This window comes from Labrus mixtus, chromosome 8 (assembly GCF_963584025.1).
Source record: "Labrus mixtus chromosome 8, fLabMix1.1, whole genome shotgun sequence".
Taxonomy (NCBI): domain Eukaryota; kingdom Metazoa; phylum Chordata; class Actinopteri; order Labriformes; family Labridae; genus Labrus; species Labrus mixtus.
Window position 1 is genome coordinate 22,904,985 of NC_083619.1, and position 27,508 is coordinate 22,932,492.

The 27,508-nt window shown below is 39.3% G+C and overlaps 1 protein-coding gene across 1 annotated transcript; it reads right to left on the reverse strand.

The window, feature by feature from the left end:
- Nucleotides 1–8,320: 8,320 nt before the first annotated feature.
- Nucleotides 8,321–23,572, reverse strand: LOC132979433 (noelin-3-like). Its single transcript, XM_061045236.1, has 6 exons — nucleotides 23,000–23,572; nucleotides 18,045–18,188; nucleotides 15,226–15,381; nucleotides 13,458–13,677; nucleotides 11,687–11,793; nucleotides 8,321–10,079 (listed from the first exon to the last, which is right to left on the reverse strand). The coding sequence occupies exons 1-6, from the start codon at nucleotides 23,066–23,068 to the stop codon at nucleotides 9,402–9,404; spliced, it is 1,374 nt and encodes a 457-aa protein (XP_060901219.1). The 5' UTR covers nucleotides 23,069–23,572; the 3' UTR covers nucleotides 8,321–9,401.
- Between the last annotated feature and the right edge of the window lie 3,936 nt (nucleotides 23,573–27,508).

Genomic DNA, 27,508 nt, shown 5'->3' on the forward strand with positions numbered 1-27,508 from the left:
GAGGGACAAAAATCTCTTTATCTCTATCTATTGATGGAATCTGAGTTTACACCAAAGTTGGTGTCTTTACGGAAAACACGACGAGGAAGCCGTCTTCCATTTCCTCTAATTTATCTCCCACCATAAAATATCTAAGACCATCTCCAGCAATAACTGCCTCTGGGTTCAGTAATTTGTTTTGGTGGGCAGACGGACCAGACTTTACAGTGGCTTTGATCATCTGTAACAGCTGCAGGGGATGTGACATTTATACTGCTCATGAGTTCATGTTTTTTAGTCAATAATTGCTGTTGGAGGCATTATAGAGCTATGTTCTGAATAAATGAGAGGAAATGTAAGCAGAATAAACAACAGTTTTACTGCTGTAATGTCTGTTATTTATATCATGTGTTTATTCTTGTATAATATATTTCAAACTTTATGTCACGCTAATGATTTTATACCTGTTGTGGCAACTCATGCATTTCAAGTTTTGCCCTATTATTTCTGTGGGCATTTAAAGGGCCCATATTATGCATTTTTTTGGTTTTATATGCTCTTTAGTGTGTTTTCCATGTGTCCTGTGCATGTTTAGGCACATCTATGTGCAAAAATAAACGCGGCTTCTCCTACGTCCTCCTGTTAGCTGCAGCATTAGCTGCATGTAACGCTCGGTTCTAGCCCCCCTCGATAAAAATTTGCCAGTGTTACGTCTTGTCAGTGTGATATCACTGATCTAAGCCCATTGGCTCATTGTGGCAAGCCCAGCAGCTCATGTTGCACGCCCATTAACTTCTGTAGCACGCCCACGATATGTCGTAGCCTGCGGTAGCACAGTAGTGCTAAGGTGCTAATGTTTATGCTCCCCTCGGACAGAGCCAGTGGCTGCATTCCCAATATGGTAAAAGGGGCGGAACATTTCCGAGAACCGTGCTGAGCGACTGACCAATTACGGCAGAGCCGAAATGCCGACCAGATCAGACTTGACACGTGGGGACTCTGAACGTGGGCACTTCAGAGCCTTAGAGAGAGAGTCAGAAGCGAGCCGGTGCATGGAGCGGCAGTACATGAAAACAGACACTTTTTTTTCGAACTTTAGCTATTGTGAACATACTTTAGTAGGTACATAGATTAAATATATGAACCCCATAAAGGGCATAATATGGGCTCTTTAACTGTGTCCAGTTTTTTATAATTCTGTTAGAGATACATATTGGTACGGACAATTATAAACATATTGTTAAGATCATTATTCTTGTACAAGCTTTGCTTTCTTAAAGCTCTATTCTACATTAGAAAAATATTAAGTCTTTATTAAGTATTTAGATCCTGTTTACACTTGGTATCAACATCCCTCCTGAGTTTTCAGATCATAAGTGAACAGCTTTCACTATAAACTAGCTTTGTGAGAGACTAGCTGATGAATGATTAAATATTGTCACCCAAGCTATTCAGCACAATAATTACTAGTATGCAGTTCCCTGCCAATAGCCAAGGCTGTAGCCACAGACTGTCTGTAGCTCCAGACAATAAGCCTTCTCCCACTGCTCTACTGTCAGGATGTAAACAAGCCCAGTCAACAGATGGCATCCTTTAGGAGCAGCAGGGTTTGGTAGTGGTAGTATTGTGATCTAGAAAAGGGAGGTGAAGATGCATGTAGTATCAGGTTAAACTGGCATGTCGACTGAAGCAATGCGTAACCACATTTAGCATGGGCATGTGGATGTTAACCTGCAAGGATGATCACGCTCCTCTGCAAACCAATTTGACATTGTTTAACGGCAGATGCTGTGATCTCTGTCGGTCTGAAAAAATAACGCAGCCACGACAACTGCACAACATATGCTTCAAAATGGGTAATGGAAAATTGGGACATTTTTTTCCCACCTTTTAGACTAGTCAACTAGTCAGCATTTCATTTTTTTTAAACTTCCTGAGTAGAAACGCTCCCAGGACGGATATAGGATGTATTGAGATCCAATCAGAGATATGATCAATGAGATTTTTAGTTTAGTTGGCCCATTCTATGGTTTGAAATTAGCTGGACCCAAGGAAATTACTGTAAAGCGGTTCTATGCACATACTGTATAGCATGTGGAAATTTAAGTCCGTCCTTCAGTTTATCTTATCTGAAATGGATTTACCTCATGGGTATTGGATATTGATGGGGTACCACAGGGTAAAGTTTGAGGCCCACTGCAACTTAGAAATATAATTTATTGTTCGTGTAGTTAAAATTGACCAATATCATTCCATCCCCTGTAATTGCAGTTTATTTTATCCACTGAATATTTGATACAATAAAAACAAAGCTGTTCTACTGCGTAGTTAAAGGCCTTAAAGGTTCTTAACTGTCACGTTTGGGAATACGTAAATAGTATTTGGGAATACTCTTATGTGTTTTTTTAATCCTGTAAATGGAAACAATGAAAAATCAAGAGGTTGTGTAATATTTTAAATAGAGATCTCCCAAGATTTAATTCCAGTTACAACATTGCTATAAGTGGATTTTGTTTATTCTAATTCTAACAACAACAATGTAGTGTGTAAATGTATCACAGCTATCAAAATACAATTTCCTTTTTTTTTTGGTATCTGAAAACAAATCAAATAATAAAGTGTTCTTTAAAAAAGAGAGTCTAAATCTTATCTTGTTACAGTCCTGCTTTAAAATGTGAATTTAAGTGTTCCCTGCTTCCAGTAGCTGTTAACTTTAATGACTTAATCACCACAGTTGACTTGTTTCAGACACATTGGGCTGCAGCTCTATCTTGGACTCAAACTGTTTTTCACTGCCACTAAACGTGCTTCGATTTGAAAAGAAAGCCCCTAACAAGATCGAAACTAAATAGATGTTTTAAAGCAACAACTCATCTCAATTAGGTCAGAAATTGGCATACGGACAGAAAACCCTGCTATTGGCAAATACCATTTCACGGAAATATTTTCCCTTTTTTTCAGTTTGTTTCTTTTCCATTCTTTTTTGCTGTCCATCTTAGAGTGTAAAAACCTGGCTGTTACTGTGATTTATTCCTTTTCCTTTTGTGGTTCTTTGAATCCAGCCAGGTATTTGATTCCCATTTAAACACACCGTGATAAGGTGAGCTCCCTCTTGTATAGGATTAGCTCACAGCTGTCAGGATGATTTGTAGCCACACATGGGATAATCCAAATGATCAGAAATAAACCTTGAGCAAAAAGGAGATTTCCCGCTCCCCGTAGAGCTTAACATATGATTTCATTCTAATCCTTTTGTTTGAGCAGAGCTAAACCGAAGGCTAAAGTCATCCAAACTGTTGGTCAGCAGATGTTAATGTTTATACCATAATAATGATAAATAACGTTTCCCTGTGGAAGCTCATAAAATGGCATCAAATGGACCACAGTAATTACAGCCCTCATTTGGTTTGATGGTTATGGCTCTCAAAGAGAAAGTTTCACTATGTGTGTAGTACGCCCTCTGATTAATTTCTATAGACATTTTCCCATCCAGCCATCTAAATTGGTCTGGGTTTATTTCCTGTTTGGCTCTTTATTAATATCAACAGATGACAGGAAAAACATTTGAGCTGAAAGTTGTTACCTAGCAACACAACGAACACGGACAGCATAATCCTTAGCGTTAACACTCTGTCACTGTTCACTTACATAAAGTTTCGAAGTTGTGTTTTGCTTTGACCCCAGCAGATAAAGTCACTGGAGTTACAACCTATGCAAATATCTAACTTTTCTCATTCGAGTTGAGACTGCTAGAAATAAAGAGAGGGAAATAAAGTAATTTTGGCAGCACATTTATGTATATTCTGTTGTCTCATCTCCTTATCTAACTGCGCTGATTTATCAGTTCTAAAGTAATTACTCACTCTGTATTGTTGTCAGTATTAACGAGAGGATCCTCCACCCTGTCCCCTGCTTGTTTATCTCCTCTGTTTGTCTGCTTTCTGGAGTGTCTTTATTCATAAATCAATCCCTGCTGGGGTTTTATCATCTGTAATGCTCCCTGCTTGTCCTGTGTTGTGTCTGTGTCGTCCGTGCTGCTAGGTTGTATTTCTTCTGTTGGGATCGACCCACAAAAGAGAGCAGTGCTAAATGTTTGTAAACATCTTCAGGCAAATTAAGTGTTACTTCTGCATGATTAAATATAAAATTCATAATGATAAACATCGGCCGACAATAAAAAAATGTTCAAGGACAATTTCTCTTTGGGTATGTATGCCTGCTGAAGATTTTTTTAACATAACATAACACAATAAAGATGGACAACATCTTCCTGTCCCTTCGTCATACAAGCCAAAATAACCCCCAAAACGGCTGCTTGCATATTGCGCTGGTCATGTTATTTGAATTGCGCCATCGACTCTGACGCAGTTTTGACATCCCGCCCCCCTTTGCTAACCAAAACACACATTCAACATACCAATAAAACGGCAAAGATCCAGCAGAACAGATTATTTTATTTGTTTGAAGGGGACACGCACACTCATGTAAAATTTTATGAGTCCTACAAATTGAGCAGCTGTGGCTCAGTTGGTAGAGTCTGTTGTCTCTCAACCAGAGGGTTGGGGGTTCAATCCTCAGCTCCTGCAGCCACATGTCCGATGAGTCCTCTTGGCAAGACACTTAACCCGGAATTGCTCTTCTCTTCTTCTAAAAAATAGCTAACTGCTAGCTGTTTTTTAATTTTCTAGTTTGACCCATGTGTCCTGGGGTAGAGCTCATGACCTATACTGCAGATCGTCAGTAGGGGGAGCTCCAAATGTTTTGGCTTCACTTTTGGGGAGCTGTCATGTCCTCCATGCTTTGTATGTACAATCAATGGTTTATGCAATGGCCTGTAAGTTTTTATATTCATTAATAAATACCAAAACACATTGATACTATTTCGACCTCCATTTAAAGTCCCTAAAAAAACCTATTTTCATATTGTTCTTTCTAAAATAAAATATTAAGGACTCAATTGGCAACTAGGAAGTTTAGCAAAAAATGTTACAAATTAACAGACAATAAATAAACCCATCATCTCACTTTTTTTTTTTTACTGTTGTGTTGATGTATTTTGCCATTATCATTGAAAAAGACAGCTAAGTTAACCGAATAGCCTCTGCACTCTGGCTCCAAATGCAGTCAACGTCTGAATCAGACTGAGCTGCTAAATGTGTTTGTGGATTCACTTAAGAATGACTGCAGAAAACCTAAACTGAAAAAGAGCGTGTTGCACTTCAGTAAGTTCTCTAATACAGGAATCAGCATGCCTGTGCTTAAACACCTTAATAATAGAAAACCAGAACTTTGACCAGTTGTGAAATTGGTGGGTTGGCAGGTTCACGGCTCATTGAGCTTCAGCCAGAAGGATCCTTTCACGGATGGAGCATTTACTGTATAACTGTCATGCTGTGCGAGCTGTGGTTATTCAGGTATAGTACAATCCAGATGCAGTGCACTTCGACGCCTATGAGTTAATACACATTGAGTTCTTTGACATTGGTTAGCTCCAGGGATCAATATATAAGGAGATAACATACTGAGTTTCCTTAGGCAAGGAGTTGCTACTGCTGCTCCTCTGACCGTTCAGATGCTTCCTGTGAGTCTGACCTGTATCGATCAGACCCTGAGGAGAGTTAAACACAGAGTCTGTCAGAGATTGAGCTGTGGGTGGGCAGTGCTCTTATATTATACAAGATTGTGCGTGCGTGCATACTCTGAGTTCTGTATGCTTGTGTTGTAGGAACACTTGGTCCTACACTGGCAGGTCCATTTGGGTGAAGTAGCCAGAAGTAGTGGCTGGCTTAAAAAAGTGCTCAAGGTCATGACACAAAGTACACAAAAAGACTTCATAATCAGTCAGCATTTCCCATGAGCCAACAGACCAGGCCTGCGAAAGGTGTCAGTCTCTATTAAGGAAGTTGAGTTTGTCTTCAGCATTAAAACCCTGCAATTAACACACCAACATACTGAGAATATTTAGTTTTAAATGTGATCTCCCTTGTTTCATTAAGTCTCATCCTCTGAGAAAGTTAAATGTTTGGATTCAGCAGCATTACAGACAAAAAAAGAAAAGGTAAATTCTAATCAAATTAAGCAGACAGCAGCATGGTCCAATGAAGACATCATTAAATCAGTCATTAAATGTTTTAGAAGATCAAAGTCCTGCAGAGGAACAAGCAATACAAGCAGATCCATTATAGTGATTGTTTTTTTTTTATATTTCTCTATCATAGAAAAATGTAATATTGGATTTGGCAGAGGTTGGTTCTGTTCGAGTTTCTTTAACATTTAAAACATTATGACCTCAGAAGCAAACATTTAAAATGGCTTCTTATACATTTTTGTAAACTTGCAAAAGCATTTTAGTGTAGAAGAACTTTCTCTCTTACTGAACTTACAAGAATGTCTGGGCCAAATATGGCCGTTTCAAAATAAACCACTATTATTGGATTTCCATGTATCTGCTAAATGGAACTTGACAATCTCCAAACTCTTATTCTGGTCCTATCATACTATCTCTTAATCTTCCATGAATCCTTACATTTATTTTTGAACCAGAAGATAGTTATGCCTCCAAAGCGCAGACATTTATTCTTTGATTTTGGCATTTCTAAAATAACACCATGTCTTTTTGTTGGTTGAAGATATTAGCACACAGAGGGATTGAGCCACAGAAGGTTTGGCTCATTTTTCGACTGATAAACCTGTGCATGTGATAAAGAATGTGCCATCCAAATGCACGAGCAAAGGGTAAAGTGCACGCAAACTGCACACAAACTGCACACAAACTACAAAGCAAAGTAGACATCGTCCTGGATGTGCTTGTCCCATTTGCATCCATGTGAATTAGGGAATATTCCAAAGCAAATAAACCTTGTTGTAAATACCAGACCAGCGCTCATTGTCACAGGCAGTTACAGTGGCTAGGCGATTGTTGAGAACAATGTACTAAATAGACACAGTTTCTCTTTTTTTTTTTTTCTCTTTCCGCTAACCATTCCGCTTTTTCAGTTGCCCTTGCTTGCTCCATTCAGGGAGAGGAAGCTTTGTTTCAATCAGTGAAACTAATATACAATTGTTCATGTTTTCCATCAAAATAAACCCTGAAAAATGTTCCCCTCACCTCTCATCATCTTTATGCGGACAAAACATGAGAGCTCATCACTGCGCAGAGTAAAGGTGCACACAGCCTCTCTCCACATTCAGACTCGAAACAAGAGCAAACTGCAGAGCAGGACAGTTTTTTTTTTACATGTTTGAGCCTCAGTATCATTAGGGTTATATGCTTTGTGAATTAGCTCTTGAGATGGAGTAGATGATGCACAATATGTGGAGCTTTTAGCAGCTGCAATCCAGCAGCCACAATCCCAAAGTATACTTCATAGCATAATCTTTCAGTGAGGAATTGAGGCCGATTTGTTCTTCAATAAATAAAGAAGTAAATCCCATTCAAACTAACCACCTCCGACTTGAAGCTTTTACAATCTAATTTCATCTAAGACAAAGTGATATTTACAGCTCAAAGTTTATGCCCTCTTCCTTTCTGAACATAACGAGGAAATGTGTTAACGTGATGAAAGCTCTGTCAGAGATTCACAGTAATGTTTAATGAGTAGGGTTGTGCAGGGAATTATCATAAACCTCTGTCACTTTGTCTTTGAGAGGACAGTAAAATAACACTTGTTTGGCACATTATGTTCCACTCAGGTCCTTTGATGCAAAAGCTATAACACATGAATCCAAAACGCAGCAGCGCGACTGTTTTTCAACCTACCCAAAAGAGAGCGTCACACCCCTGTTCAAGTCCCTCCACTGGCTCCCAGCTACTGTTCACATCAAATTTAAAACCCTGCTTCCTGCTTACAAAGCAACAACAAAAAAATGCTCCTCCATACCTAAACTCTCTCATCCAGGTCTACTCTCACTCCTAACCCAGTACACACTGCCAATAAAAGGCGTCTGATCTGACCTCCACAACAGGGCCGAGTCTCTAACTAGATTTCTCTCCTCTGTCAAACTTCAAACTCCATTCAAGCTGCAGAATACCTTTGCACCTTTAAGAAAAAGCTAAAGACCCAGCTCTTTATGTACAACTACACACTTAATGATTTAGGAAGGTTTTAATGCTGATTAGAATTCTCAAGAACAGCTGTCTGTCATCACCTGTCTCCTATCAGACTTGAAGCTATTTGCACTTACTGATGTTTCTTCCTCCTTTCTAGATCCTTGCTTGTGTTGTACTTATTCTCTGGTGTATTTTCAGGACTTTTAGTGTTTCTTTTGAACACTGAATTTCCCTTTTTTAAACAAGTTAAAACAACTTTACCCCAAGAACTCCAAAACCCAGATCACCGACTTAATGAAAACGATACTTTATTTAGGTGAACATCTTATTTACAGAAATGAATGCTTATTAAAGTTATCTACTGCTGTCTGTATAAATCTTTATACCATTAATAGCTACTGTAGAGTGGAGAAGAATGGGATGTTGTGCAGATACAAAATACACAGATATACAGTTACAGTAGAAATGCTATTAGGATAGCCAACATTCATGCACGAGAACGGTTATCCTGGGCTTACAGAACTTACTGCACTGAATAAGGCATACGAACTGTCGCTGAAGATACAAAAAAATATCGAATATCTCAAAGTACTAAGTTAAACATGATTAGATTTTCTGTCAATTTTAACTCAATAGTTCAAAATACAAGACACAACATGACCTGCATGACTGAGAAGATTTATGGACACAAAAAAAAGCCAAGTACAGCAATTTTACAGGTGCATTATGGTTCACCACATTTCTCATTGTCTTGTTCAAGGTCAAGTGCAAAGCAAACTTTTAAAAGGGAAAGTACAAAGAAATTGAAAGCTAAATGGGGGGCTGTGAAAAGCAGGAATAAATTAGCAGACCATGATGAATAAATGGAGGGGAAAGAATGGAAACAAAACGAACAATTAGCGAACACGCTCAAAATATGAATAAATTAGGGAAGGCATGAATAAATGCAATTCTGGATGAGGGAACCATTATAAATAAGAAGACTTAATTTTGGAAAAGCTTTCATTTTAAAGAGACAAATGAGCTGCAGAAATAACTGGAAGTTCATTGTTCTTTTTTTATGAAAGTTTTGGGGTAAAAGTGCTGTAGTTTAGTTGGAAATGTGTTGCCTGCTGTCTGTTTAATAATGGACCCAATTTGTTTTCAACGTGTCATGTTCACATGTGGAGAATGCTGAGATTGATTATCTTTACATCTGGAAACACTCAAAAGAGAAAGTGCATTGCTGATGATTACATTTGTTAAATTCCCCAAATGAATTTAGAAACTGACATAAATAAATAAATAAGAAATATCTAAGAACATTCAAGCGTAACCATCAAATTCCTCAGGTTTTTATCTTTTCTTTCACATTTACAGTTTATCACTTTACTTAAGAGTCGTCCTCAGTTTTAATGATGTGGAAAAGCGTGACGTTAAACAGGACCTGGTGGCCGTTGTTCCAGCCGTAGAGAGCGCGGTCCCTGGCGTTGTAGTCCAACATAGACATGTGGAAGTACTGGTTGTGAAAGGGAATGTCTGTGTACTCGTACGAGGAGGTTTTAGTGGAGTAGGCGTAGTATACCTTGGCTCCGGTCAGGTGGGAGTTGGTGATGTAGAGCGTCCCGCAGATCATAAAAGACTCTCCGGCGTTCCTCTTCGAGTACTCTGTGTTCCACGTGCTGAGGATCTGCAGCGTGTCCGGGTTCAGCTGACTGATGACGATGTTCCCGGCGTTCTGGTTGGTGGCGTATACCGCCCACAGGCCCAGCTCGTCCGCCATCAGGTCGATGTCGGAGAAGCCCCCCCAGGTGTACGGGTACACGTTGTGGAAACCCGCCGACTCCAGAGCCCTCTGTGTGACCACGCGGCCCGTCTCAAAGCTGTACCTCACGATGATGTTGCTCTGCATCTTGTTGTAGTACAGGGAGCCGTTGTACACCATGTGGTTGGTTCCTGCCCATTTGAATGGCAGGTTGTAGGTTCTTGACTCGACTCCCGCCACAAAATCAGCAATGGATTTAAACTCTTTTACAATCTTGTTGTTGGTGTAGCTGTCCATGTACCAGACCTGAGGACAGATAAATACATACAAAATTCCCTTTTTAACTATACATTTAATCACAATTAAATTCAAACATCCTGATCCTGATAATACAGTATGTCCTTTGACTCACAAGATACCAATACAGGTCTTTTTTTAAAATGATAGAAGCCAAATGGTCAATAAAGCCAAACCAGGGAGTAGGAGGGGTAACATTTTATGATATTTATTCTCAGGTCATTAAACCCGGAACATGACATTTCGAGGGCTCGCCAAGGCCACGCCATTTGAGCTATCTACACAAGTTTGATAACTTTTCCTCATCAAGGTCTCCTTTAGCTTCCCATCAAATTTGAGCTTTATCCGATTTATCCCCTAAGAGGAGTTAGTCCAAGTGTGACACCTGGACATGGGCAAAAATACACCTGAATTTCAACTTGAAACGAAAATATTAGATTTCCTGATGTGTTAACAACTTTGAGTATTTGGGACCTTTTTAGCTCTGGACATAATGTATACCAAAATACCAAATGTTGTACATCTAGGTGAAACACACTGCGTGGCATACTATATCAAGAAATGTGTAGGGGGCACCATGAAGGCTTTCAAACACGCATTTGGGTGATCTTTAAGGAATGCAAATCTTTGCTGTGTCTACAGAGTTTCATGTTTAGGCCCTTAAAGATGTGATTCATTTGGCACACTTTGGCAACTTATTTTCCAAATGAAAAACAAAAGGGCTTCTGTACCGTTGGTGCTCATGCCCTCACAAATAGACAAATAAGAAAATACAATAATAAGAAACAGCTTCATTAAAAACAATTTCACACAAATGAGGTAAAAACCGGCCGAGTTTTAGGAGGCTTGAGATCTTGGACATCTTGGGGGCAACAGCTTAACAACTGTTTGTATTGTATCCATATGTGTACGTATACAAGCAGGCAGCTGACACATTACAAATATCTGCTTTTTTCTGTTACATTAAACAACGGTTGTAATGGCCAAGACAGAGCAAAGCATCATGCAAAAGAAAGAAAGAGCACTGCTGGTTGGAGTTAACTGGATAGCACAAATGAATTTAAACAAAGGAGTTCAAAAACTCTTGCACAAAAAAGGAAATGTTCAAAGCAAGAAGAAAAGTTATGAAATGCTTTTATGTTATGCCTGACTAAAGAGGCCGTGCTCCCTTTATTTTTGACTCATGTTTTTAACTTCAGTAGCAGCATTCTCGTCACTGAGTCTTTGAACTGAAATGTATGGAACACTCGGCCTCTGTGGCCTTTTTTGACAGAAAAGAATAATGGCATTAATTCCTTTTAAGGATGGCACCGTTATGTTTTATTTGGCCTCAAGGACACACACATTGCAGTACGGTGAGTAACACAAAATAGATAAAAACTCCTCATCCGACCTGTTCACTAACTAGTGTATTATGGAATCATTAAACATCTGCATGAATATCAAAGTTTTATGTTTGATCTCAGCAGTCAGTGCACAAAAACTTGTGGTCGATGTGATTTGTTTGACATCTGTCCTCCATGAACAACAGGAGAGACTTTTGTTGTATGTAAATCATTAAACCCCTCACTGTTTCCCAAAGGTATTTCAACACATGGCGAGGCACATTCACTCACCCTGTTGTTTTTCGGAGATGCCTGTGGGTCGGTCATCCACGCTCCAAATCTGGTCCCTGAAGTTTTGACTGTCAGCGGGCCAGTGATCTTCATTAGCTTCCCACATGCTGCGAAAACATCACACAGCTTTGGTGATGCACACAGACAGCTTTACAGCGAATGCTAATACAGAAATACATCTTAGAGCATTGGACTGCTTCAATATGATCGTGGCTTGTCTAGTTTTAGATCTGCATAGGCACGTTTTTAAGAAATAGGGACCTTTCAGATAGGACGCAGAGCAAAAGGGGAGAGCGCACACGAGCAAAAGGCAACAGCGCGCGTTGCTAGGTGACAGAAACAATAGTCGAGAAAGTAACTACTGCCACAGCACTATGTAAGCCTATACTTCCACTATTGAGAAAAAATCCCCAACTTTTCTTCTGCTGCGGAGGGGGAGACGAGCAGCTAAGAGAAAGAGGGTGTGTGTTCATGAATTCCTCAGGGCACGTCAGGATGTGAGAGACTTTAGTCCAAATCTAACTAATAGTCTACAGGTCTGACGTTAGCTTGAACAAAGATGGTTCTTAAATATCTTCATTAGCACTTAACACCTTTTCTTAGAATTTAGTTTATTTGAATTAGGGACAGTGTCCAAAATAACATTAGTCTCAGAAGAGAAAATATCTTTTGCTGTACTAGCTCATTTCCATCTTCATGTTAACCACATTCATAGCATGAGCATCACTGTGAGGAGTCAAAGTTGTGAGGCATTGAGCCAATTTGCTGAGGGATATTTGATTAGAGGACCGTATCTTTTTTTGAGTTTTTCAAGTTTTGGTATCAGCAATTCAGTTATTGCACCTGTTGTACACAAGTAAGGGCGATGATATATATTGTTTAAAATATCTGGCCCCTGGACTGTTCAGTATCTGGAGAACACCACATGCTTAGAATTGAAACAGAGAGGAGAAAAGCAGTCCCAGTTAAACTAGCAGTAAAACCCTTTACTATGTGTCAGAGCAGTATGAATATTTATCCCACATGGTTTAATATTTGAAGTACTCGAGCTGCACTTAATTCATCTTACCAGACACTTTAATTGTGCCAAATGACAGTAAGCTATCACTTCCACACAAGCTCGCAAGTTCCCCTATTAAGTATTTAACTGCTCTTTTACCTAATCAATCAAATCTCATGCACAACCAAGGCTCAAGTAATCATCTCCAGCTCAGACAGACTTCCAGCCACATCCCATTAGCATTCACGTGTCAGCTATTTACGTTGACACTTTGACAGGCTGCGTCAGTGTTGATAACCTGGCAGTTGGCAAATTGGAGTTTAGTCATGCACACCGTTATCAGAGGCAGAGCTGCTCTGGAGGCATAAATTGATCTTATTAGATGAGTTAAACCTCAGTGGGTGGAGAAAAGGAAGCGTTGCTTTCCAGCGCCGAATTGCATTATGGCGAAGAAGGAACCAAAGGGATCAGAATTAAAAAAAAACAGGCTTATAAAATAAACATGAAAATCTTGATTTTTGTCGAAGCCTCCATCGCACAAAGCTTCATGATACCACCACCTTTTAGCTCTTGCATGGAAAACGTTTCTTTGACTCCGGTAATAGAGCTTTTTCTTATTTCTGTCTCCACTGGCAGTTTCATTGTGTTCCTATACTCTCTATCTACAATTCCAATCTGCTGGCAGCTGCAAGAAATGTGCCTATGATTCCTTGTGCCACTGCATAATCTAGGGTCACCATGCCTACATTTTCTCCGCCTGCAACAACTTACTGAGTTTATTCATACAGTTGCGGAGCCGATTTTCCAGGTTTAGAACCCTCTGCTGCAGCTCCTCGTAGTCGTAGGCGCCCATCTCTTCCTGGATACCCATCAACACGGCAGACAGGTTCCTGATCTCCTCTTTGAACTGGGAGATGAGCTTAGCGTCTGTCTTGTATTGCTCCAGGACGGGGATCAGCGGCTGCAGGGACTCCATTTTGCCCTTTAGCTCCTAGAAAGCACCAAGAATAAACAATCTGTCTCATCAAATATCTCAATCTGGCTGGATGGTCGTTTCCAATTCAGCCAGTCCTGTTTTTTTTTTTTTTTTTTTTTTTCCATTGGCAACATGTTCAACCAAAGAAGAATTCAGAAAACTCAAAAGAGAAGACTCAAAGATCGACAAATCAATGCCAGATATGTTGCTATATGACTAAACCTGTATCTTCTTAGCAGGTCAATACTTAATATGAACAGATGTTGCCATCTTCTGTTTTGCATATCATCAAGATTATTATTTTTTGTTTCTGCCAAATTGATCATCATGAAAAGATGTTCAACTTGTCAGTCCTACATATTTACATAAAAATGTAAAAAACAAAAAAAACACAATTACACTTTTTAAAAAAAAAATTAGCATTATAATAAAACACCCAGTGAAAGGAGGAGGGAGGCTCCAGTAAGTCCCAAACAAATTTCACTGATGGATGATAATGGTGATGATTATCATTTGCTCCTATAATTGCTGTTATTTACTGACAGTGTTTACAACGTCGACTGGAAATCCCCTCTGTTCTTTGAAAAAGCTAAATTTATCTTGGTGGCAGTCCATCTTTTTCTAACTTTGACTTTTTATCCAGTGGGGTCCATAATGAGGAGTCGGTAGGTCATATTTCTGACAGGTAGAGGACACATGATGTTCAACATAATGTTAGAGATTAATGTAATCCAAACTGATACATTTGAGGCACGGGATGTTACTTCTGCTAAAAGGGCTCCTTCAATAGAAACTTTGATAAAAGATGATGTAGTTTGATAACTTTATGAAGTAGTGTGGGATCATGGGAGTTGCTGTTTTTATTGTAAGCACCTACCATTGCAGATAACATTTTGTCAATCATTAAACTAGAACAGTTTAACTAGGTATTACTACAATGACGAGGTATTGTAAGTTTTAGACGAGCAGGTTTTTTTTTAAGTTCATTCTTGTTTTATCTTTTATCTCTACTATAAAATAGTCAAAAGTAAGATGAGCATACAGAATCAGCTCCTCGACGTCCCTCACGCTGATATATAATCTTGTGTTTCACTATTTATCTTGAAGCCAGGTGACAAAGCAAACAAATGTTATAATTTATTTAAATTTATTTGAATAATTTAACATAAATTGTGGAAATATCTGTTGGAAACACTTGAGATAAGTTTAAAAAAAAAATAGAGATATATAACAAAGGTCACGTCCTTTTTGATGCATTACCATATTACACCTTCATGTGATATGCACTTTAAAACTGCTGAGCTGTCAAGAAGTTTATTTTTTTAAGCATCTCTTGTTTTTGACCCTCCGTGCCGGAGCGTTTTAGTAGTCCATGCTGGATGTTGTATTCGCAGCCTGTCTGACTTTTGAGACAGTTTTTGTCCTTCGCTGGCAGTGGTAGACCTGTATTGATCTCGTAAAGGTATCCATTCAGATTCATCTCAGGTTTCTTTAGAGGAGATCCTTTCACAGCCCCTTGTCTGTGATGTTTCACACAAAGTTGAACATCAAACAAAAACATACCTGAAAGTTTTTGTTGACGAGCGTCTTCCTGTCCGATTCGATCTGACGGAACTTGGAGCGCAGCCCTTTGATCTGGCTCTCCATCCTCATGATGTACTGAAAGTCCCTCTGCGTCCGAAGGTTCAGCACCTCGATTGACTGTGACATGTTCTGCACCTTTTGAAAAGAATGAAACAGCACGCCATTGATTTTCCCGTCCACAGCCAGATTAAAATGTCCTCCATGTTCAGCCACTCGGTAGCCTGCCATGCTCTAACTTCTCCAGGAACAAATCAACATTTTGACCTCCACAAGATTGTCTTTTAACCATCCATGTGTGGGCTGAATAGAGCCTGGAATGGATTTCACTCTGTCATGGGGTTGTTTCATGCTCTTGTTCTCTCTTTTTTTTTAAACATACTTTTCTCTTTATCAGATGAAAACCACAACAAACATCATGCATGCACCATTTCATCTGATGTCTTTTTCAGATTCCACACATTACACTGCAAAATAGCAACATATAAAGAGATGAAATCTAAAATCAAGGCAACAATTCTTCTTACTCAGCAGTTTGCTTTTCACTTGTTTCAACCTCTTTTATGTTAAATTATACTAATAAAATATAACACGTCACTACATTTCATACAATATAATGTGTCACTGAAGATGTGTCCTTACATGACTTCATTCTGAGACCAAAGTATCACCAGTTCATTCATAACAAGATAATAATATCCTATTATAATATTATGTCATTTTTTAAAGGGGTTCTTTGACATTCAATATGTTGCCTTTTTTTCTACTTGGCATATGACATTTTCTTGTTACGTTGGCAGGTAATTTTGCTCATTTAAAGTAACATTTTCCAATGTATTGGTTTTTATTTTATTTGAAGGCTGACCTTATAATAAAACGTATTACTGGGTTCCATTAATATTTCTGAGCAATTTAATTTAACTTGAATTACAAGAAATACCGAGCAGGTCAACCTAAATGTACACTTCAAAATATGTATTTTTACAGTCACTGTTTCTTTAGTGAGTTTAATTTTTATTTTTTTTAAGTTATACTTCCCAAAACAGCCTAACTTTGAGACAATGGTGTTAACAGTTTCTGTATTTAAGCGCATTGAGAAAACATGACGGTATTCACTTTTTCCATCCATCCACTATCTATACCACTTATGGGGCTCGGGTCTGGAGCCGATCTGAACTGTCATTGGGTGAGAGGCTGGGTACACCCTGAACTGGTCGCCAGTCAGTCAGAGGCATACAGAGACAAAGAAACATTCACACCTACGAACAATGTAGAGTCACCAATTAACCTAACATGTCTTTGGAAGCCGGAGTACACGGAGGGTAAAACATAAAACTCAACACACAACAGAGACTCAAACCACAAATCTTCTTTCTGTGAGGAGACGATACTAACCACTGCACCACCATGAGAAACCCTTTTTGTGTCAGACAAACAACAAATTCAAATGTCTGGACGTGCTACTTTTTAGACTCTTTTTTTTTAAACTTTATTTTCCGTTTTCATTGCCAGACAAAAATTGCTCATTTTAATTATAATTCCCCTCGTTTTATTACTTTTTAAATTTGTTTGTGAGAATGTTAATTTGATTGAACTTGACGCCACTGATGTGATCTGATTGTTTAGCTGTCCTGGCTATAAAATATAACTCCTAAAAACAGCTTTTTTTCCCAAGACAAGGGTGCTAGTAGCTTCATTCAGGCACATTTTCCGAGGTAATGGGGACGATTGTTGAAAGTCCCGTTAAAGCTTAAAGCCTGAATGTGCTAGTTTGAAGTCATATTTGGGTTTTTTGACGGATATTTGTCTTTGTTTTGAGAAAAAAAAAATGTCTACGTGGTTCCTCTTGTTCTATTTGCAGGTAACTGCTTGCTTTAAAAGATATTCTACAGATTGTTTTGCTTTTTTTTCCCCCCTCCTTATTTTGTTGGAGCAGTGTACAGCCTCTCTCAGGTTCAACAAAAGATAACTAGGTCTACGGGCCACGTATACACAAGATGAAATGTGGTCCTTTCTTATCTGTCCACTCTTTGGCTCTAATTGTAGCTAGCCAGAGCACATCGCTAGCAAAGTGGCATAACCCTCACTTATTGTGCTCTGCATACTTTTCTGGCTCTGGTTGAGAGATCCTGAAATGGCCTCACTGAAGCCCTGAGGCAGCTTAGTACATTAGTGTCAAAGACCACAGTGAAAGACGGAGAACAGCCTCCAGCACACAACATTAAAATGTAGGCTGAAGCAACGTTTCCTTATATGGACTGTTAATTGAGGAAAGTGACTCTGGTGCTGTGCTGTTTGTTTATTTGTAGATAATGCTTTTAATCACTTCTGTTGTGGGAATTAAAAGTTTTTTTTTTCTACTTGGAATCCCATTGTTGGCTGCTGCATTTAATAAATCATATCACTGCATGCTTTTATTTGAGAAAAAAAAGAAATCCTTGGTGGTGGATGAGAAATAATAATAAAGCCTGATAACACACCAACTCAACAGTCAACAGTAGCCTGCATTGTTTTTTGTGGGGAAGAAAAAAAACAGGGGTGTTTTCATCTTTCTAAGCAACCATTGAGCTGATGTCATCCATGTAATGAATGCAGAAGTGGAAAACAGGTTTTATGGACCTGGCTGGTGCAATCTCTCAGAAGATTATGGCAACAAAGAAGCATGGATAAGGATAGAAATCAATTTATATGAAGTTAAGGGGGGCTTGTAGCTTACAGTGAATGTGTGCGAGTGAGTCACGTAAACACAAATGTGTGTGCGTCTGTGTGTGTGTGTGTCTCTGTGTGCTGTGTGTGCATACCTTCTCCAGAAGCTGGCGGAGCTGTCTGCCTTTGGCATCTCTGGAGCACAGATTCTGTTCGGGTGCCACCACTGTGCAGATACAACGCCCATCTGCATCCTGCGCCGAGCTGTACACCTGCCACCCCTCCTTTGGCCGGATGGTCTGTATACAGAAGCACAGGGACAGTCCTTAACATACAGCACACACACACACACACACACACTTGCAGAGAGACAGACTGGCTGAATACACCCAGCACTGATGATATCATGAAAATAGCAGACACACAGCTGTTTCTGTAAGTTTCCTACTTTCTTTCTCGCGGGTCGTCTATTCTTCTGACACCAACGCTTTGACACCAACCAATTCCACTGACTTCTAAAAAAGTCTTTCAAAGCGCTTTTGCCGTGAGATATTCCTCCGTAGTCTCCAGTGAATTTCCACTCTATACAGTAAATAGTTTCCAGGCCTTGATGAATAACCCGACAGTTGAGATTCCTCTGTTTCTCCACGCTAGTTCTTCCTGTGCTCGAAACTCAAAAGTCCTGCTGGGAGCTGCAGATAAACCTGATTTGTGGGAGCTTTTCCCCTCTCTTTCTATTACGCTCAATCTGCTCCACAGCACTGGAGAATAAAGCTTAAAGAACATAAAGTTATGCATCATAAGAATGCGGCACCATCAACTAATGTCAGAGTGTACCCAGTGAAAACTAGTTTGGCTCCAAATATTGATCAAAGAGTGCTCAAGTGTTGGAAAAGTTGATAGCGTTCAGACATAGAAACGGCCTCAGTGTTTGAACAATGCTGCTGTTTTCTGTCGGCGCGGGAAATTAACACAAGCCTCCAGCCAAGTACTGGCAACCTTTTAACCGCTGATGATGGCGAAATGTTGTCTGTGCTACCAGCTCCTTTGGCAGACAACCAACTTTTGATTTGGATTCGCCTTTACATTCTTGGAAGTCTATCCGACTGGAGAATCACTTGTGAAAAAAACGTGAACTTTGAAGCTCATGGATAGAAAAGAGTTTTCATAGTGCAGGAGAACCTTTCCTCCTCCACTTCCTCCCATTCATCCTCGCCTGCCAAGCCTGAAGAGTTTACAGAGCGTTAGGAATGAGCCATGAAAGATCACGTCCCCTCTGAGCATGCAAAGACATCAGACCAGGGAGGAGAACATTTGAAACTATTCAGAGAGTGTTTTCTGCTGGTGAAAACTTTGATACTATATGTTTTTTTAAGTGTACAAATGTCCTGCACTGATCACACTTTTAATTAGCGTTGTAGTCCAAAATAGGCCTGGGCGATGAAACGACAATGATCGGCCAATAAAATGACAGTGATAATTATTGCAATATAAATTTTCTCAGTGTTTTCCAGCAGCTCATGAAGGTGAAATGTTCAAGTATAGTCTGTCATGTTCTGACAGTAAAGAAGGTTATCCCACAATTAATCATCTGGTGTCTTCAACTTTCACTCAGGAGCAAAAACAGCCTCTAAATCTAGAAAAAGATATAATAATAAAGATATAATGATTTGACATTTATCGAGATAATTATTGCCTGACATGAATTATTTTATCGTGATAACATTTTTAGTGATATCGGCCAGCCCTAGTTCTAAACGTTCAATATTATTTCTACTTAGGATTTAAAACTCCCCACTCCTCTGTCTTTTCTACTTTAGCTTTTGCATCAAATCAAACTTTATAGGGATTTTGCAACGCAGCAGTGTTCAAAGCAGAATGAGAAGGCATTTCTCAGAGAATGTCTTAGCATCTAAACACAGACAGTGCCAAACATTTTGACATAGATCATTAGAATATAATATCACTGTAAACAGTATAAAACAATTTCAAAACACAAGACCGTCTCTGGGCAAGATTACATACTACAAAATACGATAGACTTCTAATAAGGGGTGTGAATCTCTCCTTTACAAGATGGCTCGATCTGATTTCTGATTTCTCTGGAGCTACGATCAGATTCAGAGACGATGTATTCAAATACAGAACGATTCGATACGATTTGATTCAACGGATCAGAAACAAATGGATAATTGAATCCTGTTGTATGCTCTTTCATCCCCCTGCTGGTCAGAATGTGTACATGTTGATCTGTTTGCTTATGGTTTAGTCTTCTCTCCCTGAGGTGTGTCTGGTTGGGGTGATCACTGCATGTTAATATAAGGAGGCAGAATCTGTCCTTCTCTCTCTCTCTCTCTCTGTAATCCTCCTGACTGTCTCAGCTGCTGCAGTTGCTTCACTTTGTAATGTTTTAATTACTGATGGATCTGGCAGTTCTTTATTTTGTGGATTTTCGTTCAATGTTTATTTATTTCTGACCCTTCTTATTTGTTCCCTTTAGCCAGACCATCTGCTTAGGTTTTCTTTGTTTCCTAATCATTTGTGTTTGTTGTTTTTACTGATAGTTTAATAACTCTGTTTGCAAAATTTGATTTCCTCTGACTCTTTGGTTTATGTTCAACACCCTGAAAACAAGTCTTTAATTCAGGGGTTGTGACAAATCCAAAGTAATGTTGTTACAATTTAATTTATTTAGAAAGGACAGTGATAGAGTAGGAAACCGGGTAGAGAGAGAGCGGAGTATGGCATACGAATGGAGCCACAGGTTGTACTTGGACCTGAACAGTCCGCTTGGAGGACTATCGCCTCAGCACATGGTGTGCTACTACTAGGCCATCTGCGCCCCAGTATATATTTTTTACTTTATGGAACTGAGAAAAATATTAAAGCCAGTGTGTCATTTAAAAAAACAAAACATGTACTTGTGTTTATTATTTTTTTTTCAAAAGACAAGAGGCCTTCTCTGTACACACAAATATTCTGGTATTATGTACATTGTCTTTATCACACACACACACACACACACACACACACACACACACACACACACACACACACACCCTAGCTTAGGTGTCTCACTTTGACAGGAAGTACTGAGTTTTGTTATGAACACACTTAGTTCTTTGCTCTTCTGTACAGCTCACTGTGTGGGCCTTGAAAAGCCTTGGATACACTTAAAACAGAGTACTTGTTTCCTCAAAGAGGTAAACATTCAAATCAATTTAGGAACCATAAAGGTAAAGTGCAGGACTTTAAATTAATTAATTCAGTACAGTTTAGTGTCACTTGCACCTTTTATCACACATCATCCTTCAACTACTTTTCAACACTGTCAGACTTTGTCCGAAGTTTAAACAATTACCCTCCCCCCTTAGCCAATTAACCTCTGTTTATATTATATTATATTCACCACCACGAGGAGTCACAGAGTGGTGATGCAGTGACTCAAATTGGCAGGGAAATCTAATTGAAGCTCTGCATTTTCCAATCATGATACGTTGACTAATTGTATCTTAAGCAGGATGACTTTTGTCTTATCTCTACTTTGCCCCCATAACAAAAAAGCTATCCTATAGATGCTCTGATGCTTAATTGGTCCTGATACAAATGTGTCAGAATTTATAGAAACGTTTATTTAAAAGTCTTACTTTGACATTCTCATTTATTTTAGATTTCACAGTAGATGCCACCTCTGATCAGAGGAGAACCACAGTGAAAAGTGAAGAAGGAGAAAAAGGGGAAATTGCACTGAGGCATTTGGAGGTAATGTGTGGCACTGTAGAAGACATTTTCAGAGTTGCTGATGCACCAGGAATGAAGCTGGAATCTGCCTCTCTCTCACAGCTGAATGGGATAAAAGAGTCAGAGGAAGAAGAAGAAGAACACCCTCAGCTCTTCCTCTCCTTACTATGTAATGGGAGGCGTCTAAAAAGAAGTTTAACTAATCTGTTAAAAAGGTCTTTCTCCTCTGTCTCTTGAGTGACGCACATCCTTTTCCCCTCTTCACACTCTCACATTTCCTCTTATTAAAATGAATCTGTGATTCAGCCAAGCCAGATGCACTCTCCACTGAGGGTTTTTTCTTTTTTATGTATGAGGAACTCTGCACAAAGACTTTTTCTCTCGTTAAATAATCCAGACAGCTGCTTCCTCCTTTGTTTTTGTCCTTGGTTTAGACTTTTTAACTGGTCTTTTCTTTTACAATTTCGAGCATCGACTTAGCCTGTAAACATTTCCTGGACGCATTAATTCTGCACACACCACTCAGTTATAGCAAGGTGGTGTGGAAATATGTGAGGACACTGCTTTGCAATCAAGACACTGGCACAGGGATTGTGCTCTGCCTGGGTGGAATGAACCTAATCGACCATTGTTCTTGTCCAAATGGCTTGGTGATCTGCAAGCTGCTCCTTCTTCTTTGTGACAATGCTACCGAATGCATTCTGATTCAGACTGGCAAGACTGAGGATATCACATTTGGAAAAAACAGAGTACGATGGGTATAGCAACAAACGGAGAGCAGGCAATTATCTTTCCACAAAAACCACATCAAAATGAAATGAGTCATTTGAGTTTAAGCCAGTTTTTACAGAGGGAAAGAGAAACCCTGCTTCTATCAAGATGTTCAGTGTTTTTTTCTCTCTCTCTGGGAGGGGATCTGGATATAATTCACCAATGTTTTTCTTTACACTGATTGAACCCCCCCTTAAAAGTGAGTTATATGCCTGGAAATACTCCAGGATCAATAGGAGTGCTATGTGGTTGATGTAAGCAATAAACATGAGTGCTGTGGGGGGGTGCCACCAATTTAAGTTCTGTTTTTATTCCAAACATTTTTTGCACATGAGTGCTATATATAGTTGCCGAATGTTGTACAAGGCTGCAGATACTATTGCAAAAAAAGAAGAAGAAAGAAACAGAACATGCATTGAAACTGAAACATTTCGCATGCATTTTTTTGTTGGTCATTTTGCAGCTCCACCCTGCGTAATGACACACACCATTTAAATGAAGTTTACAACAGGGGAATTACACGTCAGGCTTAGCTCTCGCTGAAGTTTAGTAGCCTATGTATTTTCTTTAAAGAGCAATGTGAGGGCAGTGAACTCACCACCGAAGGGCAGTATCCGAACAGCAGCAGAAACAGCAGCGGATTCAGGACCACGGACAGCGACCACATTCTGCTCGCTGCTTCGGTGTTTCCCTACTACTACTACTCCACCACCACCTCCTCCTCCTCGACCGGGGGAAACAAAAAATACTGAAAAATCACGCAAGTTTCTTCCCGTGGGCTCGAGCCACCTCGTTCACCACGCGAAGGTGGAATCCGTATTTTCCTGGGGAGGAAGAGGGCACGTCCATCCACTCGCCCCCGCCGTTACGCACGCCATGTGGGGCAGGCAGCGGGGAGAAACCTCGTCACTGCAAGGAGGAAAAAAGTTTGTGGGGATACATGCAACGAAATTCCGTGCTGCGTCTACGTTACGCGAGGGACCCTTCTTCACGGATATGACATCACCCAGCTGTCCACTCCACTTTTAATAAATCCAGCTTGTTGTGTGGGTGAGAGAGAGTAAGGAGGAACCACCAGCAGCTGTGTGGGGACAAAAGTTGCAGCTGGTAGTGTTTACCGGAAACTGGGAGGTGGAAGCGCGAGATCTGAGCTGCTCCTGATGCTGCGTTATCGTGCCCGAGTGCACGCGCAGAGAGACAGTGAGAGAGAGAGAGAGAGAGAGAGAGAGCGCGCGTGCAAGAAGACATTACGCAAAACAAAGAACACATACCTGACAGAATGTGGGTAAAAACGATGGATTTTGGGTGAAATGTATTGGTAAAAATGCGAAAATAAAAGCTTCAGTGCGCCGCAATTCTTTAAAAACACTTTTAAAAGCCCACTTCTGAAGGTAATATACGGTAGCCCATTCATGCCAAGAAACAGAAACCTGTCAAACATGAAAGCTAGGAAGAACAAACAATAATGGTATATCAAATTTATAAAATACCAAGTCAAAATATGACATGCCTCTTGAGCTGCGTTTGGCCTCTACCTGTTAAAATGTAATGCCAATAAGATCAGCTTTTTCTTCCTTGTGTGTAAAATTACAGTCAACATGTAGTCAAGTTGGTTACACATTTTTATTTAATATTTTGAAATAGAGTTTCTTAACATAAACATGGTGATACATTTTTAATGCCTTTATATTGATAGGACACTGGATAGAGTAGGAAACCTGGGCCGCCCTCTTGGAGGACTATAGTCTCAATACATTGGGTGCAACCTAATCACTTTATCATCTGCACCGAGTCATGACTGTCTACAATGAGTGAGAAGCCCGAGTCCCGCCAGCTGTATTGTTGTCAGAGCTGTGTTTACATCATGTTTACATGGACGGTACGGCCTTGTGTATAAAACTGTTTCAGTCAAGGACTAGAGAAAAGAAGAATAACATAGCCTACTCACTACTTATTTGGATGTCATGTAAGGGTCTTTAGATCACGGTCATTCTGTGTCAATTTATGTGCCATATGAAACTATGAGTTAACCAAAGTGCGCTAACGTTAGCCAGCTAACACGCCAATGCAGACCACAGGTGATTGTAGCTCGAGCAAAGGACAATTTTGTCCCCCGTAGTGCTGGTGCTCAAGGGCGGATCAAAAAGTAGCACATTCTTCCTTTAAATCTTGTTTTAAGTATCTCAAAAACAATGAGAAGTCAAATCAAAACTTACTGCATGGTGACAAACAATAGGAAGCAAAACCAAAAAGAGTTCTGAGGTATTTTCAGTGAACCAACCCTTTTACCCAAGAGGTTTCCTGATAACCCAGACTTCATTCAACACTCGAATCTAAAATCTGTCAAATTAGTGAAACAAATGACACAAAGCTCTCCCCGGTGTAATGCTGTTATAATGTTCCTCACCGGCTAAAGCCATTAGTCACGTATTCTGATATGACACCATATTTTCAGGGCTTATAATAATTTAGTCAAGGTATTAAACAATGTGAGGAGCGCTCATTATGCATACCAAATAGAGTTCAGAGTTTCTGCAGGAGCATAAGACACACGGCTGTTTATTCAACTCTTCGTGCTCAAGCATTTTTATTTCATGGAAGATTTGTAAGAGACCACTGGCAAAATTTTTGTCTGAACATAAACTTTCAGACGCTCGCTGTTTTCAAGTAACACTTGAAATATGTTTTGCTCAAAGTGCTTCAGGCTTTCCTTGTGTTTGACATTTATCTCATTTCTCCTTAGCAATTTTTTTTTACCACAGTTGTACAAGCAAGTTTTCTGCTGCTTTTGAAGAACTTTGATCATCCTACGCAACAATTTTAGAAAAAAAGGTATCAGTTAAACATCAGTGTGCTGAGATTATATTTAATGATTATGAGATTACCCAGTTAGTAAACTATTTATTATTATTTATCTACAAAGGATGTTTATAACACTCAACATATGCTGTTGTGCTAATAATAATTTAGACAAAAGCAGAACGTGCCCCTTTTCTAACCTCCACATTATGTGGACATGAATACAGAATCTATAGTAGAGATTTTGAGTGTTTGAAGTGTTCTGTTTTTGTAGTTTTCTTGAGTAGTCTCTGAAGCATGCCTGTATATACTGGAAATAATCAATTTGGAGAGCATGAAAGATAGAAAGCATCATTCATAATGTAATCCAGGAACCCTTCAGCCATCATTTTGAGCACAATTTTAGCTTTTTGCAAATCTCTGTAAATGGATATCTGTATATGAGTCCAAATTACAAGGTGATAGTAGATGTTGTCTTCCTACTCCAACTTCATTTTCATGTCTTAAGTAACACAGTTTCGTAACCTCTTGGATTTTTGTGAGCAGTATGAAAAAAAATGTAAGGCTTCCAGTGCTTTCAGTAGTAAGTGATAAAAGAAATCCGGCCAACATTTCCCATTCATAGCTTTCAGTCGCTTGACCGGCAATTTCTTCAAAACGTAGAGACGCAAAATGTTGTTGTCATCATCTGATAACAGCAGCAAAACGAGGATAAAACTTCAGATGTCGGTTTGTGCAGCCGTTTGAACAACAACTGTCCTTCGTTCGAAACATCACAACTGGTTAAAAACCCTGACGTGGCAACAGAGAGCAGCAACTTCTCCACAGTTTGCAGCAGTTGAAAGCCTTTCTTGCCCGTCAGTTTAGCGGTTCCATTATTGCCTAACATCGCGACTTCAATTCTATGAATTCATGCCAGAAAGTCAGAAGAGCAACTTTAGAAACGAGAGTGACGTTGGATTTGAGAGGTGACAGACAGATTGGAGAGGTTTAAGATCAGATTGGTGGCTGTTCTGTCATGCAGACATTTGCTCTCCTCTGGTGCTGTTCCCTGCATACAAAGAAAAGCCAGCGGATGATATAGGACAACAAACAAAAACAATAACACCTCTGACACAATAGTAGAGGAACAAACCCCGAAAAAAAAAAGTTTTTCGAGATACCCATACCCGAGGTAGAACAAAGCACGACCATATTTTTTCATAACTTGAACATGTCTGGTTTATGAAACGGATAGTTGTATAAAAATATTTTACTGCAAAATAACTTTTTTGGGATGTTTTATGCATCTTACCAAAAAACGAAAATAGGTCAAATTAGGGCTTCTCCAAAAGGGACAGCTCTAGCCTTATCACATGTATCTCTGGGAATCAGAATCAGAATTTCACTAAATTTGGACAGGATGTTCACAGATAGTTCTTAGTTACAATTATGCAAAGTTTTTATCAATACCATTTTCAATTTTTGAATTCTTTCACACTTAAACACACATGTAGTTTAGGCAGAAATTGAAAATTGAAACAAAAATTCAAAAGGTATGTATATCAAAGTCTGTCATTTTTTAAGTAAGTACACCAAACATTAAAATATGTCATTTTTATCTTCTTTAGACTGTTATCTCAACATAAAAGCAAGTTATTTGACTTTTCACTTGACCCTATGCTGTCACCAGCCCCTAACAGGAAACTAGTGCAGCCAGGATTTCAGGGCGACCTGGTACAATGGGGCCCTATGGAGGTGTATGTGGGAGGAGGTGGCCACAAACAATTGATTAAGACTTAACAACAAGACACAATATAATTGTATTCTGTAATATATATATAATTAAACATTTTATAGTTATTTCTAATACATTTTGTCTCACATTTTCTATCTTACATATGATTTATATGATGACACTCAGAGTCAACCCGCTGCTTTCAACAATATTGTCACCTATGACATTGTTTCTATTTCATTCTAAAACATTAAAGCATTGTCTTGACATCAGTTGTGATTTCCACTTCAGACAATATGGCTGTGAACCTGAGAGCTTAACACCGTACAACTAAAAACCTTTGTGTCACACTTAACATCCCCTGGAGACAAAGTTTGACCTCTTATCTCTTCGCTGATCTTGTCCTGTACTTGTGTAAGTTGTGTTTACTGATGAAAAATCTCCTTCTGCCAAGTTTGAACTGTCAAATATATCCCTAACTCTGAATCTTGGCTGTAGAAAATGACACCAACCCGCTGAAAGCAGTAATGAATAAGAATAACTTGACAGAAGAAAATATATTCTATCTTAAGGTCTTGTTTGCTTTTGTAA